Source organism: Haliotis cracherodii, unplaced genomic scaffold (genome assembly GCF_022045235.1).
Source record: "Haliotis cracherodii isolate W230 unplaced genomic scaffold, xgHalCrac1.p SCAF_15, whole genome shotgun sequence".
In the NCBI taxonomy this organism is placed as follows: domain Eukaryota; kingdom Metazoa; phylum Mollusca; class Gastropoda; order Lepetellida; family Haliotidae; genus Haliotis; species Haliotis cracherodii.
In genome coordinates, this window is record NW_027266270.1 from 10,701,625 (window position 1) to 10,721,106 (window position 19,482).

Here is a 19,482-nt window from a genome sequence, read left to right on the forward strand (position 1 = left end):
TGCACGTCGCTATATAAGTCCAATAATCTTGGACGCGACGTTAAACCCCATTTCACCTCACGTCACCGACCATATCATGTGTTTATGAATCACTATCAAATACTGATGACACCAGGTGTACCCTGCAGCACCTCGGCCTAACCTCCCACAGCTAACACGCCGAGATATAATTATATATATAAAATACTGTTAAAACACGCAGCGTGCTTCAGAGCCATGACACCGATCATGCGATCAGGGATAAATATCACTTGTAATTGCCTGTAGTCCCTGGCTCATTCGGAATTTGTCAGTTTATGTTTGTTTGTTTGTTGTTTAACGCCGCACTCAGCAATATTCCAGCTATAAAACGGCGATCTGTAAATAATCGAGTCTGAACCAGACAATCCAGTGATTAATATCATGAACATCGATCCACGCAATTGGGATACGATAACATGCATCAACCAAGTCAGCGAACCTGACTACCCTATCCCGTCAGTCGCCTCTAACAACAAGCATAGTCGCCTTTTACGGCAAGCACGGGTTGCTGAAGACCTATTCTACCCCGGATCTTTACGGGTCGCATTCTGATGATATAGCCGGAATCGTACAATGTACATATTTTCATGATTATGGAGAAAGCAATTTTTATTAGAACGTCACGCATTGTACAGCATATAATTGCTACGAAGCTCGGGTAGACGTGAACAATGCCCGACCAGTATGACCTATGAGACAAGAAAGTAAATAAAATGCGTAAAACATGTGTAGATTAAAAGAAAACATCATAGGCGAGTTTTTGTCGCTTTTATTTTCGCGACGTTAAATGCCGTTAAACCACCTTTGGCGAAATAAACAAGAAGTGTCCGCTTATCACACTCCTATAAACATACATCAAACTGTCACCCATCTTACATATCATGCCATAATGATCACCGCACTGGTTCTACCTTTAGTCCACTGACATACAAAACTAATCAATTACACAGACATGTGCCGAGCTTTTCCCATGTCACTCATCGCTGATATGTACAAGCTATGGGAAACCTATCGACAGCGTGTTGACGCGGATTCTCCCGACCTGTCACCATTGTATATCGACAAGCTATGAGTCACGTGCTGATGAGGTAAATATAGCATAAACAACGTATAAAAAGAACTATCCCACAGAGCTACAAAGAAGCCTACATTGATATGTACGAGGAAACGCGTCTTGGCGACAGACATGTGTTGGGGAGAATGGAGACGCCCTTTGTCTATTTCAACGCTGAATTATACCCACACAGCAGGAGATAAAGCGGTCACTGTTCACGGGGGCTGTCGTGGAATGTTGTTATACTAGATTACTTTTCATTCGGACAGTTTTCAACTTCATAAGACTGTATATAGATGTCCCATATCTTTTATACAGACCCCGAAACAAAATTACCCGAGAAATCCCAAGCAAATCTATACCAGGTAATAACAGGTTGAAACAGGCTGTTTGTTTGTTGTTACCGCCGCAGTCCGGAATATTCTAGTTATACGACGGCAATGTGTAAATAATCGAGAGTTTGGACCAGATAATTCAGTTAACAATACCATGAGCATCGATCTATGCAGTTGGGACACGAAGACATGCATCAACCAAGTCAGCGAGCCTGACCAACCGATCCCGTTAGTTGGAGGGAATTTATTAATTTATTTTATATTTTCAACCACATACTATATACACCATATACAACGGAACGGGTTTAACAGCACACGATTCATTGTGTCGTTAGGCGAATCCAAGATTTCGATAAAAGATTATATTTACTTAAAACACACTTGTTATGAGGCAGAGGGACGAAACGCATATGTCTACTCTTTACACACAGAATCATATTGGGTGTGGCTGTCTGCGATACTTAGACACGCCCACCCTATCAAACTCTCACCCCACCGTCGCCACCCATCCACCCTTGTCCCGCTCATCTCCAAAGTCCTATCTGACGGTAAGAGTTAACTGTTTATGTACCGTTAGGGGAAACTGAAACGTATGTATCTGCTCGGTACACACATGTGGAACCATATAGGGTGTGGCTGTCTGCGACTCTGAGACACGCCCACCCTAACAAACTCTCACCCCACCGTCGCCACCCATCCACCCTGGTCCAGTTATCTCCAATGTCCTCTCTGACGGTAATAGCTGCAAACTGTTTATGTACCGTTAGGAGAAACTGAAACGTATATACTGCAGTCAAGATATCAAAACAGAAAGATAATAATTTACCTTGAATTATGACTTCTCTGATGTACCAGGTCTTTGAAATTTGCCCTGTGCTATGTCCATTCTTTCACCTATCAGTGCTAATTAACCCCGACCTCCCGTTTGCCCAGTGTCCATTACCTATAACTTATACTGGCTTCCATGCAATCAGTTCCAATCATTTGTTGGCTTCCCTTGTTTGTTTCTACCCTTTGTTATTTTCCACCGTTTGTTGTCTTATTAATTTTGTTGTCCTGACATGTACATATAGATGCTCTCTGCCTCATGGCATTCATTCACCTGATGAAGGAGTAAGCATATACTCCGAAACGTTGTGTTCCTCATAATAAAGAAGTTGATATTCAAATATTCTCTTATGTACCGTTAGGAGAAACATATGTTGCAGTCAAACTATCTAAATAGAAAGACAATATTTTACCTTGAATTATGACTTCTCTGATGTGATCAATAATACGTGATGAACTTGTATCTCAGGTACGACACGATTTTACATCCTGGTATTTCCTGGTATAGTATAGGACACTACGTGTCAATATCACGCCACAAACACAACATGAAATGGACTACATCCCTGATAATATTGTCATCGACGTTCAAAGCATTAAGTCAATATTATACCAACTGATAATAACGTTAAAATGGGCGTGAACCGCCTTTATTGATCGACATGTTATACATTTTCATTAACCTCTTTCATTGTTCGACATGAAACACATTTTCATACAGAAGTGGTAGAATGTGTTGAACAATATATGACCTATTAATTATTGCGCCGTGATAAGAAACCGACTACAATCTATAATACACAACTTGATGACAATCACCGATATCTCGTTGAAACTTTGGAGAAACGTTAAATGTTTTATTGGACAGAAAAAGTTAACAATCATTAATCAACAAGTTGTTGATCACCAATTCCTGTCCAGGAATCCCATACAGTTCTCTGTTGCAACAGATTCGATACACAAGTCGACCCGAGCACAATAAACAGTGAAAATTCCTCTTCGTCAGATCGCCTCACCCCTCCCTCATTCTCCTTCATATTTTACAGGTGAGGGTAGCGTCAAAAGGTTGCCCCAGTCGGAATGCATGCTCGCCTGCTGAACGGTAGGTTCCTGTTTACAGAAATACGACACCAAACGCGCGTGGCTGGCACGTGCAGATGCCAATCTCTCGTCACTTTCTCCGCGTCTGTGATATACATTACACTTTGAACCCTGCATCTTTGAAATCTTTGAAATTACAGGATGTGTTTACCGGGGTTAATGTCATGAATGGGTTCTCAATAGTTAGTATCCGAAGCCAGAATAATGATAATGATAAGAGTGTAATCGTCGGTTTTTTCATATAATTATCCTAATCTCTCATATTGACTTTCGCAAGTCAGGATTTCCACAAATTCCTGCTCAAAATATAGCGATTCTCCGGGCTCCCTTTTATTATATATTTAAAGACAATTTAACAAAGTAAACCTTTGAATATTTTCATTTCAGAGACTCAACCTTAGTTTATAATTATCAACATTTTTCATCATCGCACGTATTCATCGCTGCCACTCCTAAATGCAATCTTAATATCGAACACATCGTAGCTGAAGATTCTTCCGCACATCTTTCGTCAACCCCCTTAGGTCACCGAAGGACATAGTGCAATTGAGCTACACTATTTCGAAACCTTAAGGTCTGCAGAATCCTTACGAGTCAAGAAAATCAGGAATCTGTAGCATCCATCGCAGACAGAGGTGCGGCTTGGGAGCAACGCTACTCCGCAAAAACAGTCACGTGACTTCGTGGGAGCTGGAAGCGAGCCAGCTGCATGATGTGAATGACTTTCCGCTCGCACAGACTTGCATAAGTCTCTAGGGCAATAATTATAAATTTTAATCATAATTTCTAGATTGTGTAAATTGTAAGAACAAGTTGTCCCTTTAAGAGACTGGAGTCCTTACTGTCCACATATCTAAACTTGCCTATGAGGAGGATATAATTACTAAACATCCATGGATTTATCTTTCAGTACAGCCTTGGATCAAGGCTACCGAGCGCACAAAGGCCGTAAATATGACCAACTGCTTCAGCCATATACCACGTGAAGTACCAGTGAAGTGATTAATGTAATAAACGACGCCTTACCGCTTAGCTATCCTGTTTCATAGGTGGAGTTTGACCGATAACCTTCCAGGTGTTAATTGCTACCTACATGTACTCATTACGAACTTATGTTTTAATGAACACGTTAATGAGTTGTATGGAAACCAGGTGGGTTGTGTTATTGATGGCAAGTACCGTTAGGCGACAGCTAGTGCATTTGAAACGGCGCGAAGTTGTGATGGGTGGGAAAAGGTGGTTGGTTGTGAGTGAGTGAGTGAGTGAGTTGGGTTTTACGCCGCTTTTAACAGTATTCCAGTTATATCACGGCGTGTCAGTGTAATGTGGGAGGAAAGCCCGAAGTTATGCAGGTCTCAGACGTTTACAATTTCGGTGAAACCCACGAGCATAGTGAGTGAGTGAGTGAGTTTGGTTTAACGCCGCTTTTAACAGAATTCCAGTTATATCACGGCGTGTCAGCTTGATGTGAGAGGAAAGCCCGAAGTGATGCAGGTCTCAGACGTTTACCATTTCGGTGAAACCCACGAGCATGGTGAGTGAGTGAGTGAGTGAGTGAGTTTGGTTTAACGCCGCTTTTAACAGTATTACAGTTATATCACAGCGTGTCAGCTTAATGTTGGGGGAAAGCCTGAAGTGATGCAGGTTCTCAGACGTTTACCACTTCAGTGAAACCCATGAGCACGGGTATGGTGCTGGCAAACCTAGAAACATAATCGGGGCGAACCGGGATTCCAACCCACAATCATAGGTTTCTGGCGTGCCCAAGGGACGCAACTCTGCACAGCGGCGCCTTAGACGACTGGGCCACCCTCACCCCCGGTTGTATGTTGGTTGGTTGGATAGGTTGGCCGAGTTTTTCGCCGCTTTTAGCAATATTCCAGTAATATGACCGCGGGGTCTTATAGCTAGCAACTTAATTTCGCAGGGGGGTGACAAGGAAAGTTCATTCCTTCACAAAACTGTGTGGTCAGTTAATTCTAGATGAGTGAGCTTCACGCACTGTTCCCATGTGGGGAATCGAACACGGGTTTGAGGCGTGCCGAGTTGACGCTTTAACGTCTTGCCTACCCTACAGATCCTGATAGGTTTGCCAGGTAGATCGTTGGTTTTAGATGGAGTTGGATTAAGGTGGTCGGGTTGGATGAGTAAGTTGGTTGTGTTTTACGCCACTTTGAACAGTTTTTCATTCATATCACTGCATGTCGGCTTATAGTACAAGGAACGCTCGCAGTGATGCATGCTTCCGTGTGTACATATTGTGTGACACCCGTGGGTATGGTATTAAGGATCTTAATTAGGGAATCGAACCAAGAATATAGGATCCTGTGACGCATAAGGGGCGCAACTCCGTAAAATGAGGAGAACAAAACAAACTAGTTTCTTCCTATGGAAACCTCCGTCAAAGGAAATCGCTGAAAAAACTACAAACTGTATAAAATAAATTGTTGACATATTGAATACAGTATATTGGTTATGTTTCATCTGTGTTTTTTACACCGAACCCGATATTTTAGCTGCTAAAAAGAACTTATTTCAGATTCTGACTGCTTGGTTCAAATCTCGCTGACAGTTGACACGCATAACGAGATGTGTTGCAGCTGAGTCTTTCCTGAAAATCGGGATGTGCATCTTATCTCACCAGCATATTTTTATCTTATCTCGCATACATGATGTGGATACGACCCCCGCTATCTAACACCCTGACACCTCCGTTATCTATATCTTAAAGTATCGCCTCAGGCTGATATCGAACAGTGTGGTTAACTGCGGTTTCCTCTCGATCGTTCATCGTTTAATATACTTCAAAATGTTCATATGTGGTACCAGAAGAGTATATGCGGTGGGGTAGTCTAGTGGTTCAAGCGTTCGCTCGTCACGCCGAAGTCCCGGGTTCGATTCCCACACGGGTACAATGCGTGAACCTATTTCTGGTGTCCCCGCCGTGATATTGCTGGATTATTGCTAAAAGCGGCGTAAAAACATTTTCACTCATCATTTAGTAAGTTTCGTTACATATTTATTTGTCATTTCTGGAGGTTAGAAACAAATTGTCCTGTCGAGAATACCTGTCGAGAATATTGCAGGAGCATGTGTTTCTGGACCCGTGAAGATCCGGGGTAGAATAGATCTTCAGCAACCCATGCTTGCCGTAAAAGGCGACTGTGCTTGTCGGAGGTGCGACTGACGGGGCCGGGTGGACAGGCTCGCTGACTTGGTTGATGCATGTCATCGTATCCCAATTGCGTGGATCGATGCTCATGATATTAGTCACTGGATTGTCTTGTCCAGACTCGATTATTTACAGACCACCGTCATATAGCTGGAATATTGCTGAGTGCGGCGTTAAACAACAAACCAACCAACCAATGAATCACTCGCAAATGGTGATGATGCCAGGTGCTCGCAAACAGATGACAGATCGGCCCGATGCGCTGGAAGTCGCTGTACAGAGTTGCGTCCCTTAGGCGTGCCAGAAACCTACGATCGAGGTCCTATGATGTCCTGATCATAATGATAAGTTTGGTAGCACCATACCATGCTCGTGCGTTTCACCAATGTCCCAGAAACGTCTAAAACATGAATCGCCCCGAGTTCCTACATTATGGTAACGAGCAGTGACAGAACTAAAATAATGTTCAAAGCGGCGTTTAACTCAACTCACTCACTCACTCACTCACTCACTCATATCTTCGTGATCCGACAACTCCTCAAATCTCGAACCATCGTTACCCAAATACATTTTTCATTCCCAATATTTTAATAACAATCGACTCGGGAGCCATGCGGCCATTCCACGTGTTTGACATGACAGAAACAAAGGAAGTACTTCCACTGGGCGTGTTCAAGCGCACAGTAAACACAGCGCACCGAATGTATGATTAATTGTCATGTGACCCCTCTCAGTACAAGATGGTTAAACAATGTAACCAATACGTACCGTGTAGGTGGTTTTGTTGTAAATGTGTAAGGAAGTACTTGTGTACTTGGCAGACTTTAGTACGGCGCTGGAAACCACTCCAGGTTGACAGAGTGCAACCATAGGTACGGAAGACCGTTACTGCCATACGCAAGTAGAGTAGAATGTAACATATGTGGCCATGGGGGCCTTAAGGGACCTTATGGGGGAAAAAAACACATTTTTACCTCTTTCTCTATTTTAACACGATAGTATCTTAGAGGTGAGGTGGTGAGGTGAAATGGGGGTTTAACGTCGCGTCCAAGATTATTGCACTTATATAGCGTACGTGTGTGTGTGTGTGTGTGTGTGTGTGTGTGTGTGTGTGTGTGTGTGTGTGTTTGTATTAGTACGGACTGATACCGATTTATAGTGCTTGCGCACTGAGATACCATGCCGTAGTTTAACATGATTTCCCCACTCAGACACAGTATACTGACTCCGAGCCGACCAGTCCTTGTTCTAGCCCCTTAATGCCGAGGGCCAGACAGGGTAACAACAAGTACCATCTTTTCACGTCTTTTGGTATGACGCGGCCGGGGATAGAACCCTGGAACTTCCGCTCTCCGGGCGGACGCTCTACCACTAGACCACGGAGGCGGTCCACAGTATCTTAGAACCACACAAATACATTTGATAAGCTCCAGTTCATTTTTATTACAGAGTAACACGGCATCAAACATTTGGACTCATTTTCTGCAAATTCCCATTATTAGACTTATTACTGTTTATTAAATAATTGCAGTGTTTAGGTAGGTCAGAATTAATGAAAGTAGACATGTTTGCTGAAATGCTTTGAACTCATGTTTTTTTCACATTACGAACCAAAGAGAGAAAAAATACGATACTTGCTTACAGTCCGCACACATGGCGATTTTTACGGAAGTAAGTTGACATCAAACGTCTTTTCGTTATGAGTGAGTGAGTTTGGTTTTACGCCGCTTTTAGCCATATTCCAGCAATATCACGGCGGGGGACACCAGAAATGGGCTTCACACATTGTACCCATGTCGGGAATCGAACCCGGGTCTTCGGCGTGACGAGCGAACGCTTGAACCACTAGGCTACCCGACTGCCTCCTTTTCGTAATGACGTCAGAGTACAAGTGCATCCTAGCACCCATAAGATCCCTTTTCTCCTGGGGATCACATATAAAAATGTATATAGATTGTCCAACAGGATAAGGTTTAATTACTACACTGTTTTATACTATAAGAACTGCATCAGGATATATTTTAACATAACTTTAGAATAAGTAAATACAAAACATGCTTTAAACAGTATTTCTGTAATTTCACTAGTCCTGCACCATGACTGTGGAATGTATTTATTTTCTGAAAATCTAAACAATATATGTATACGTTTCAGCTTGATATGGGAAATGCTTAAATATACCACTTTTATCAAAACCACGCGCATCGACATGGAACTGACAAACCTGTGGCCATCATCAGAGCTAATCCCGATGTTGAACAAACTTAATACATGTATTCTATGTAATCCAAGTATTCTTATCTCAAAATTGGTTATCTCGAACGCCCTGTTATCTCACAGTTTACCATCGGGTCCGATCGACCGGTCTGGATCCTGTTCCAGAAACTGATCTCAGCGAGGACGAACTCCTACAGTTTGACATAGCTAAGGATGTTGTAATAGCGGTATGATCGGAATAGGTTAAAAATACCCCTTAACTATCGAATGAACTATCTTTATTATTGATTTGGGGATTTCAATGGTTAATCTGAATTGTTATATGTCACCCTCTTGTGCGGATCGATGTTCATGCCATCAACCACCAGATTATCATATTATTTACATGGCGTCTGGGTGCAGCTGACTGTTTCAATACAGTGAAGGAATGTATATTTATTCAGTTTACGTTTTGCAACATTTAAAGAAAATAATTAAATTCACATGTTGTCTTATGGTGTTGTTGGTGAACAAGAATTATCGTCCTTGATGACAGCCGTTGAAAGTGTAATGAAAAACAGCAATAGTTCTTTTTCTTGAACAAAACGTTGGTTTGTCAGGTTTCAAAGTCGCCGAAGAGGTCAAATGAAAGGAAATAGTGTATTTCTTAACAAAATCGCAGTGTCCATTAAAAATGAGTTCCTAGCTAACGAGGTTCGGCCGCACATGGTATCGTCCTTGCTAATTATCATACAATTGCATGACGAGACAATAGGACAACGACAATCGTGTCTCGAAAACTTTAACATTTACGTACGGAAACTATAGCGCTAATATCGCCTTCTTGAACTGCCCCAAGTTAAGAACTAGATCCATATCAATGTATAAACTAATTTTCTTTTGGTGCAACTAAATGACCCACTGCTCTTACCTAAGATAACGCTTCTATTATGTCTACGTCTTTTGATAATACCATTCACACACTTAATAACTTCTTATAGCAATTGCACTTTAGATCAACCTTATATCAACATCATCTTTGAGTAGACACTACTCTGGCATGGAATAATCGGCGAAGGTAACACCGATATGCACCTGCAATCACAGCCTTTGAGAAGAGTGATATAAACATGAGGAAATGGATGTCATATTCAAAGGGCGGTGATGACTGATTCTCCGATAAACACATCAACGTCACTAATGTAGTGGCATTTGTATTAGGAATGCCACTCCACAACAATATTTATCGGCCATTCTAAAGTATTTCCCTAAGGAGAGGAAACGTGATGCGGGGCTATCTTACTTTGGTATGCCGAAAAAGCCAGGGGAGGAAAACACGTTTTTATCAAACATGGTCACGGACATTTAGCAACTGGCAGTTGGTGGAAAAATGGCCACGTGAGTGATCCCGCCTCCCCAAAGTTACTTTCTATCAACGCGAGTGCTCATTTCATACGACTTTGCCAGATATACATGGTACAACGGGGAGTTGAAATGATAAAAAATAATACTTGTCTAACATGAAAGAAGAAAGCGAATTGCAATATGTTACAGCGTAATTTGCACGAGTTATTATTTGCAGCCATACACATATATCTAGTCCTGCACCATGACCGTGGAATATATTTATTTTATGAAAAAATAATAATCTAGAAATGCATACAAAAGCAAGTCTAGCCAGCTCAAGCTAGCTCTATTCCTCTGAAATCAGCATAGGGATTTTTTTTATTTTTAGAGTCAAGAAGGATATTGTGTAATATAAGATTTCAGAGACTAAATGTTAGTCTAACATATATCCATCCATCTGTTTCAGACTATGTCAACAAAGGGAGACAACTATTGAACAAATTCGAATCCGTCCACGTGGGAACATGGGCACTTTATTTCCATCTTGCAAAGGAACCAAGGATCAATGTTTCATTATAACCATTTTCCCTCATGTGTAAGTTTTTTTTATTAATATCACAAAAGCTCATGGGAAAAGAGAGCGACCCTGTCTGACCCCTGTCTGAGAGGATGTGAGGATGTGTGTAGTAAGCCTCATCAGACACAGCCTCTCCATTTTGGTTTTATCTTCAGAAGTGAGATAACGCCAATAAATCAGGAAACTTTATGTAAAATTAGACTGGACGTACGAAAACCCCATTACTGGCTATCTTCTTGTCTCTAGCGTAAATGTGTGATGCAAGGACGTGGGTATTTGATTGGTATTGATGAACCCATTCCTTTCATTAGTCTATCATGAAAAAGCATAACTTCATTGAATAAATAGTAACTGTGGGCCGATTTATAGATTCAAACACAACGGAAGAAGTTAATGTAAGTTTATGTACAAGAATATACAAAATGCATTAAACAGGAATGCATGAAGGATAAATGGTATCACGTACTTGTAAACAGATGCCACACTTAATAACAATGGAAATATTTACGAACTTATATCATCTACTGTTCAGACCCTCCTTAATTCGCGCTGAAGCAAAATTTCTTACCCAAATGTTATTTTTTTTAAGCCATATCCTTATTTAACAGAACAACCACAAAATGTAAAAAGACATCCACTTCTACACATCTATACAGATCTACTGAAGTTCGTACCAGAATTAACAGAATTACGCCACAACTTCACACACTTCATTGAGAAGCTCTTAGTCATAATGTTCTTTCAAGAAGTCAGCAAAAACACAATCATGTGAATGTAATTCACACAATTCGTTCGGCATGACGAGGGGCAAGTGTTTACGAGTACATGCCACGAGCCCTCCTCCCCCACAAGGGTGTATGTACAGAATATACACATGTTCAAGAACCCAATCCCCACTGGCAATATTATGCCAAGTTCAGACCCGTTGAACCGTTATCTCCAGGTGATTCGACTGTCAAAATATTCCCCCTCGGGAATGATGGCGAATAGGTATTTGGGATGTACGCTCTGTTTTGATAACGGGAGCATCATGCTTTTCTGAAGGGTTGGAAGAAGCAGGAAAATATTGTGTTATGTTGAGCAACGTTTTTGATCGTTTATACGTTGGCGGAAACGTAGAATCGTTCGTCATTAATGTGTCTCACTGGACGGATTCGACAGCTGCGTTCCTACATTCAACAGGATATTACGTTTGAGTTACACTCCATATCAGTAAAGTGATAGTACAAACCGTCGAATGCAAAATGTTCAAATGGGTCTTGTAAACCAGGAGTGTAAAAAGCGACCAAGTCCGCAATATGGGTGAAGAAATATAATTAATAAGTGAGTGAGTTCAGATTTTACGTCACACCGGCAACATACTAGTATACAATTAATAAACCTATGGGTGTAATATATTATATAAAACGTACCCAAAAACGCCTAAATACTCAACATTAACACAATGACCCCCGTTAAACGTACAGTTGTAACTAAAGACTACTGAAGAAGGGGTGAGTGTATCTTGCCCCAACGGTGAAACCCATCACCTCTGGGATCATTTATTTTATATAATCAAAGACAATTAAACAGAAGACTAATTGTTAGTCCTCGTATAATGAACTTTGAAGTAGTGATCATATGTTTAAAAACCTGCAATGTCTTCATTAACAAATACCACAAGAGTACAAATGCGAAATGATAACGAATAGTTTCGTCTACCCGATTCCAGTCATCTATGAGTTGCACCAGAGACCATAAATAATCTATTATAAGGTCTCTGGTTGTACTTGCTTTGTCATCCCCAATGTTGCAATATCCCACGTTGTTAACACATGCCTAGAGGCTCTCACAGAAATGTGTTACTACTCAAAAACTAATGGACGGGGTCTCACCTTGTAATTGGACATACTGTGAACCAGACAGCCAATGACTGACCTACATTGTCAGCTCAAATGAGGCATGAGAGCTAATTACCACAAGCAACCAGGCGGAAGTCCAACGGGCGCCATTTGCAATTTCGGTCGGTGGGAAAAAGGGAAGATGTCGACATGACGTCCCCTTGACAGACACATTTTTAAGACCGATTGAGAAAGAACTAACTTCCAACACGATCAGGGCTTATATCTACTTGACTAAAAAATGAAAATTGATTAAGTTTCAATTACCACATCTTGATACAGCACCACTTCACTGCAGGTGTTTCAACACAGCCACCTATCCCAATTACCTTAAAGTGATTTCAGTTTTTCACTGACTCAAAAACCACCTTGTGTTTACACCGTGGCAAATGGAACAGACACGTTGGAAATGATATCAACAAATGTTCATTTCAGTTTCAAAGAACTAATTTTGTCTGTATACTTGTTAAAAAAAAGTTTTGATAAATATCCGAAAGGCTCAGTAATCACCCCACTTAAGATATTGCAGGAACCTTCACATTCATCTAAAAAAGAAGCCAGTATAAGCACTACAGAGGTTAACTGCGTTTAAAAACAGACAGTATCTGTTTGACAGACGCGTGATGTAGATTTTGCGCCTATATTCTGAAGACATCGGTCAGTGAACCCATGGAACATGCACATTATCTAAAAAAAGCTATGCATTAGCATTCCTGTGTCAATCAGACGTGGAAATTGGGCCTTTGCGAGACATTGACCTGATAGTAATCTACAGAGTAATACTGAAGAAGAAAACATGTATATCTCCCTCGTACATTGTCTCAAGACAGGATGGTCTTGATGTATAGGTGTGGATGCTAATGGTAGATGTCAGTGTCATGCTTTTTTTGCTGATATGGTATTTTTATACCTGCTGTTTCTAAACACTTCGCCATTAGATTTCAAGGAGAAAGGCATCACCAAACCTGCCATCGAGCACGAACGGGGCGCGAATTCGCGCCCGATTCGCGATTGCGGGCTCGTTTGGTTTGAACAGTAGCGTACTATGGACGTAACGATTCGTACCGTTATGGTGGATAACGAAAATAACAATACAAGTACCTTATCGTAAAGTCGTGTTCGATTAGGACGGTGGGAAAGCCTAAAGGATCGATATTGATATACATTATTTGGATTAAGTCATGGGCCAAATATGTCAATTATTTAATCCACAATATAACAAAGTACATGTAGAACTACAGATATTATATTTAATTCCACAGGTGATCCATTTTTCCAACGAAGCTATATTGTACATGATACTGTATGAAGTATATAAGTCAACGTATATTTTAGAATGTAATATTTCTCTTCTAAACGTGATGGACGTATGTTTACGCGTTGTTTTTATATTGCACTTAGTATATCGACAGAATAAAACAAGATATTCCACATCAATCAAACGTGGATTTTTAAAACAGATGTTTATTAAAAGACAACTTCAAATATCAAACTTCAATCCTTCAACACTACTTCAGAAGATGCATTCTTCACAATGAGCTAAGAACACATGTCATGCCTTTGGCAGATGACCAGAACGAAAAAAGGGTTTCTCAATTAATGTTTACACAAGCCCATCGGTTGAACAAGATTTAAACGAGTTCATTTCCACCAATTACCTATGTATGCCAGGGATTGAGGCAGGTTCTATCATCAAGGAGCCATTGGCACGGGAGCACCAATCGTCACAAAGGAAGTCATGTAAAGACGAGGAAGATAGGGTAAATTGAATTTCTAAGAATAAGATGGAAAAGATAAGTGTCGTTTATTTAAGGTTCCTTGTGAAGTTTGACACACTATTGCATTCACAAATCTGCTTACATTCTTCACGTTCCTCCTTGTTTACGAATCAGTCTACATTCCATGTGCTAAAGCAAATTGAAATATGAATGATTATTGTTACCGTAAGATATGAAATATAAAACGTCAACGCCAGAGAATAATTCTCGATTATCTGCCCAAACAGATTTCATTGGGCGCAAAAGGCCAAATAGTGGTAAAATGTATATGGAAGGACCCCTAAAGATCCGGGATAGAATAGGTCTTCAGCAACCCATGCTTGCCGTAAAAGGCAACTATGCTTGTCGTACGAGGCGACTAACGGGATCGGATGGTCAGGCTCGCCGACTTGGTTGATACATGTCATCGATCCCAAATGTGTAGATGGATACTCAAGATGCCAATCACTGGATTGTCTGGTCCAGACTCGATTATTTACAGACGGACATCATATAGTTGGAATAATGCTGAGTGCGGCGTAAAACAACAAACAAACAGACATGACACCTGGTGTTCGCGAAACGGTTAATGTCTGCCCTACCGGTAGCACCCGCAACTCACACAATTTGCCTAATAAAGTAAGTGTTTGCCTGTCGCCTGCCGCACAGCAATACGCCTGGCAAACACGACGGCGGTCTGTAAACAACTGAGTCTTGAGAATAAAGGTTTCTCAATCGTGTTAGTGTTCACTTGTACAACTATTACTCCTCAAAAGATAATACCGTAGTCCTTGCAATGCATGTTCTTAGTTTCCTCCTGGTTTACGCATACATGTACTTTCTAGAGTTTAGACGTCTAAGCAAACTGTAGATGAATGTTCACTGTTGCCGTTGGAAAAGCTTTAGAATATACAGTAAACTACGGTTATAACGAACACGCTTATAACGAACTGACGGATATAACGAACTCCTGTTTTGGTCCCGACTATTTGCTGTAGTTATGCTGTATATATGCTTATAACGAACTACGGTTAAAACGAACTAAAATTAGTAGTCCCTTTGAGTTCGTTATAACCGTACTTTACTGTAGTTTAGTCCTCTGTGTCAGCGTTCATAGATTAGATATTTGTTTAGGGACAACACTGATAGTTCTAACATACAAAACTAGCCGGAACAATAACGGTAAACACGAGTTTAATTTGACGGTAAGATTATGTCTTATAAATTTCATGTTCAATTGTCTCTGCCATATGTTTATATTACATTGCAGGGGATGCTTTGGCGATTATTCATTGTTCAAGGGGTGCCACGTCGAACAGGACATTCGCTGTCCAAGGGATGCTTGGTCAAACAGAACAATCTTTAAGCCCTCAGCCTGTACACGAACAGAAGGGCCATTATTGAATGTACCTTCGTATTTATGACACACCAGTGTAATTAAGGTACTTCACAACGTCAGGTATATAAGATATCGCTGACATATCAGCTTCATATACTAGTATAATAGAAACGGGATATACGATAGTGAGTGAGTACTGTTTTACCCCGCTTCAGCAACATTCTAGCAATATCAGGGAGCGGAACATCAGGAATGAGCTACACACATGTTGTCCACATGTGGAGAATCGAACTTGGGCCTTCGGTGTCATGAGCAAACAAGGCTATCGTACATCCCCTAAATAGGATATTTCATAAATAGAAAAAAAATCAGTCATTACTCATATGACTCACCTCTTTAATGCGAACAAGAGGCGTTATATTTAATGGTTTACAGCATAACGAAGAAGGTGAACTATTTCGAAAGAAAAGGAATTACGACAAACATGAATTTTCAAATCAAAATTTGTACTAAGCAATCCAAACCACGTGGGTATTCGGGGGCATTTTGTCTCGATAGCCAGCATGTCAGCATTTTCTTTAAAACCATTTCGGATCTTTTTTCAAAAATAAAACCCTCAGAATATCTAATAAACCATCCATTACATGGGGTACCGAGAACCGGATTCGGCCAGAGATTCCCCACGGGGAAAATCAATTAGATGTGATAAATGTACCATGCTCTCCACCCACACAAAAAAGGGCCCTACTGCTCCACTGGAGTAGTCCCAGGTATCTCTAGATTCTATTACTGACCCCTGTCTTATCACAAGCACGTCTTCAGCTAGATCTACTCAGCGTGTCTACAATCCCATCAATGCTTTGTTGTGAGAGATATGTCTGCAATTATTCGCAACCACGTATCGCCGTTCGTTTGTTCTTTAACGCCATACACCAACTGATAGAGTAGGAATCTAAAAGAAATTATTGGATTACTTTGATTTAGGCCACGGTGACCTGGTTTTAGTTAATTACATTTCCGTTCTGTGCCAGAAAAAATGTCTGGGAACAACTGGCCACAGAATAGCCTCTGGGTAAATGGGTAAATTGGTCAAGCCTGTTCAGAATGCTTTGATAGTTTGTTTTTAGAGGGATATGTGAAACCACTTTTTTGTTGGCATGTCCAGTGGGTAAAGGTTGAAATTACCATATCAGCAAACAAACAAGACCGTATTCATTTCAAGCGTATGGGTGTCTTAAAGGAAGTCATCGAGCGATTTCAAGAGGCTGGAAGACACAAAATAACACGTGACGTAATACGTCAGAAAGGAATTCCCGTTCTGCACAGAACACCAATGTTAGAACATTCATTTAAGACTTATGTGTAGACAAACGGCGCCACAAAACAAACAAACAAACCACACGCATCAAACATAGCTTGAAACTGGTAGGTTCGTTTGGGGGTTTAAGCAAGGATTGAAATGAGCGTTCTGCCATTATGAAGTCATTTAACTTTTTAAATCAGTTCGTGATATCTGGGGTTTGTGGACTGATGCATTATGATATCAAGCCGATGATTCTACTGATTTCATTCATTTTGATTTCTTTTTTCTCACACAGTTCTACACCTAGTCTGGTCAACATACTTAAAAATGTAAATCCGTGGCACGAGAAGAATACATGCGCTGGGTTGGCCTAGTGGATAAAGCGTTGGCTCGTCACGCCGAAAACCAAGGTTCGATTCCCAACATGGGTATATTGTGTGAAGCCCATATTTCCGCTGTCCCCCGTCGTGATGTTGCTGGAATTTTGCAGAAAGCGGCGTAAAACCATACTCGCTCTCCACTCGCATCACAGGGTGATGATGCATTTTTGGAACACTTTTGTGCACAGCGGGAATAGATGGTAGAGTTAGTTACTTTTGATAAGTGAATGTGTGAATAACGTTTTACGCTGCTTTCAGAAATATACCAGCAATATCACTGGACACCAAGAATTGACTTCACACATTGTACCTAAATAGGGAAACAAACCCGGGCACTCGGCATGACGAGCTGGCGCTTTTACCACCTGTTTACTCCACCGACCTTTTGCTTACGTTCAGTACATTAACATAATGTAACATTAATTGTTTCCCTTCTGTATTACTCTATATACTTAACATCCCTCACATACCCTAGAACATCCATTTATCAAACAACCAATTCCCAGGTCAAAGAAATTAACGCCAAGGACCCAGGTTTGATTCCCGATATGGGTACAATGTGTGAAGCCAATTTCTGGCGTCCCCTGCCGTGGCATTGCTGGAATATTGCTAAAAACGGCGTAAAACCATACTCAGAAATTAAGGGACATTATACCTTACAATAATATTGTATTAAACCCTAGACATACCTTTATTTTGGGGGACTGTATGTTTGTCTAATATTTACATTCAATGAGGACATAAACATGTTTCCAACCAAAATAATCTGCGGAAAGGAGATTCTAAGATGGCTTGTTCAAAGTATTTCAAATATTCGGTCTCATTTAGACAGGGACCGGGCGAGGTCAGTGATTCAATACACATTCTGCTGTATTTCAAACACATCTGAAAGGCTGTACAACATTACCTCAAAGCTACTGAGGGGTCGGGGTGACATGAATGTACAACGTTAATTCAGATCCTAGTTCATTCAACATCCCCGTGTCTTACACCGCATTATGCAACTTCCTTATCTTGATATCACTTAGATATTTTTTTAACTTTGGCCAACCACAGAGAAGAGATAGTTATTTTGTTAGACCAAATGGCATGAGGATATGTCCATGAATTCTTCAACTGTTGATGTGGCATTCCTCTTGTATATCATAACCAAGTTTGTACAAACATTTTTCAATATTTCAGATGACATTCCGTCAATGTCCTAGACAATGAACCGATCTGAAATCCTGACTGATGTATTTTGTGTTGCCAGTGCCATTGTGTTAACATAAATACCAATATTGATATATCAAGTGAGAAACTATATTATATGTCAAAATTTATATTAGTTGCCAGTACCTAAGTGTTGATATCTACCAATATTGATTATATTTTTGAACCATTGTGTTGACATAAATACCAATATTGATATATCAAGTGAGAAACTATATTATATGTCAAAATTTATATTAGTAGCCAGTACCTAAGTGTTGATATCTACCAATATTGATTATATTTTTGAACCATTGTGTTGACATAAATACCAATATTGATATATCAAGTGAGAAGCTATATTATATGTCAAGATTTATATTAGTTGCCAGTGCCCAAGTAAGGATATCTACCAATATTGATTATATTTTTGTACCATTACGTTGACATATATCCTAATATGTATTGGATCCATTTATTATTTCATATAATTAATATTTATTAAAGTGACATATAATACAAAACTCGTCACGTAACTCATTCCATTCAATACTAAACATGTATCATTTTACCTCACGAAACAACATACAACAGCACGATGATACATATTTACCCTCCCATTCATATCCCGTCGTCAAATATGACGAGTTTTTTTCCACAGCGAGTCAACATGTTACATACAGCAAACATCATGTAGACTTACTAACCTTTCTAACATGGCAGTTACATCCTCAATATCCTTTCCGTTGTCCATGAGGGCACCGAGGATATCACCACATACACACATGCACAAAAATAAATGGCGTTCGCACGAGTACCTGTGTTCGACAAGGTGAACTTTCTACCCGGTCGCTATTCATCTATATTACAATAAAAAAAGGTGTTGCCGATTTTCCTTGGTCAACATCACATTAAACAGTCGGGAATAATCGTCCCACTGCATGGCGGTGTGTTCCATATGTTTCTCTGCTATAATTGACCTTTATCTGCTCTGATTGTTC

At 40.4% G+C, this 19,482-nt stretch overlaps 1 protein-coding gene across 4 annotated transcripts in view; it reads right to left on the bottom strand.

The window, feature by feature from the left end:
• The window catches only part of LOC139462272 (myosin light chain kinase, smooth muscle-like), a 102,640-nt gene that overhangs the window by 21,879 nt on the left and 61,279 nt on the right, over positions 1-19,482 (bottom strand). The window contains exon 1 of one of the 4 annotated variants that reach the window (XM_071243866.1): positions 19,189-19,275. The exons of the other annotated variants lie outside the window; for them this stretch is intronic. Within the exon in view, the coding sequence (XP_071099967.1) occupies positions 19,189-19,268 (80 nt within the window). The 5' untranslated portion in view covers positions 19,269-19,275. Of the gene's footprint in view, positions 1-19,188; positions 19,276-19,482 lie in introns of those variants that run through there. 4 annotated transcript variants of the gene reach the window in all.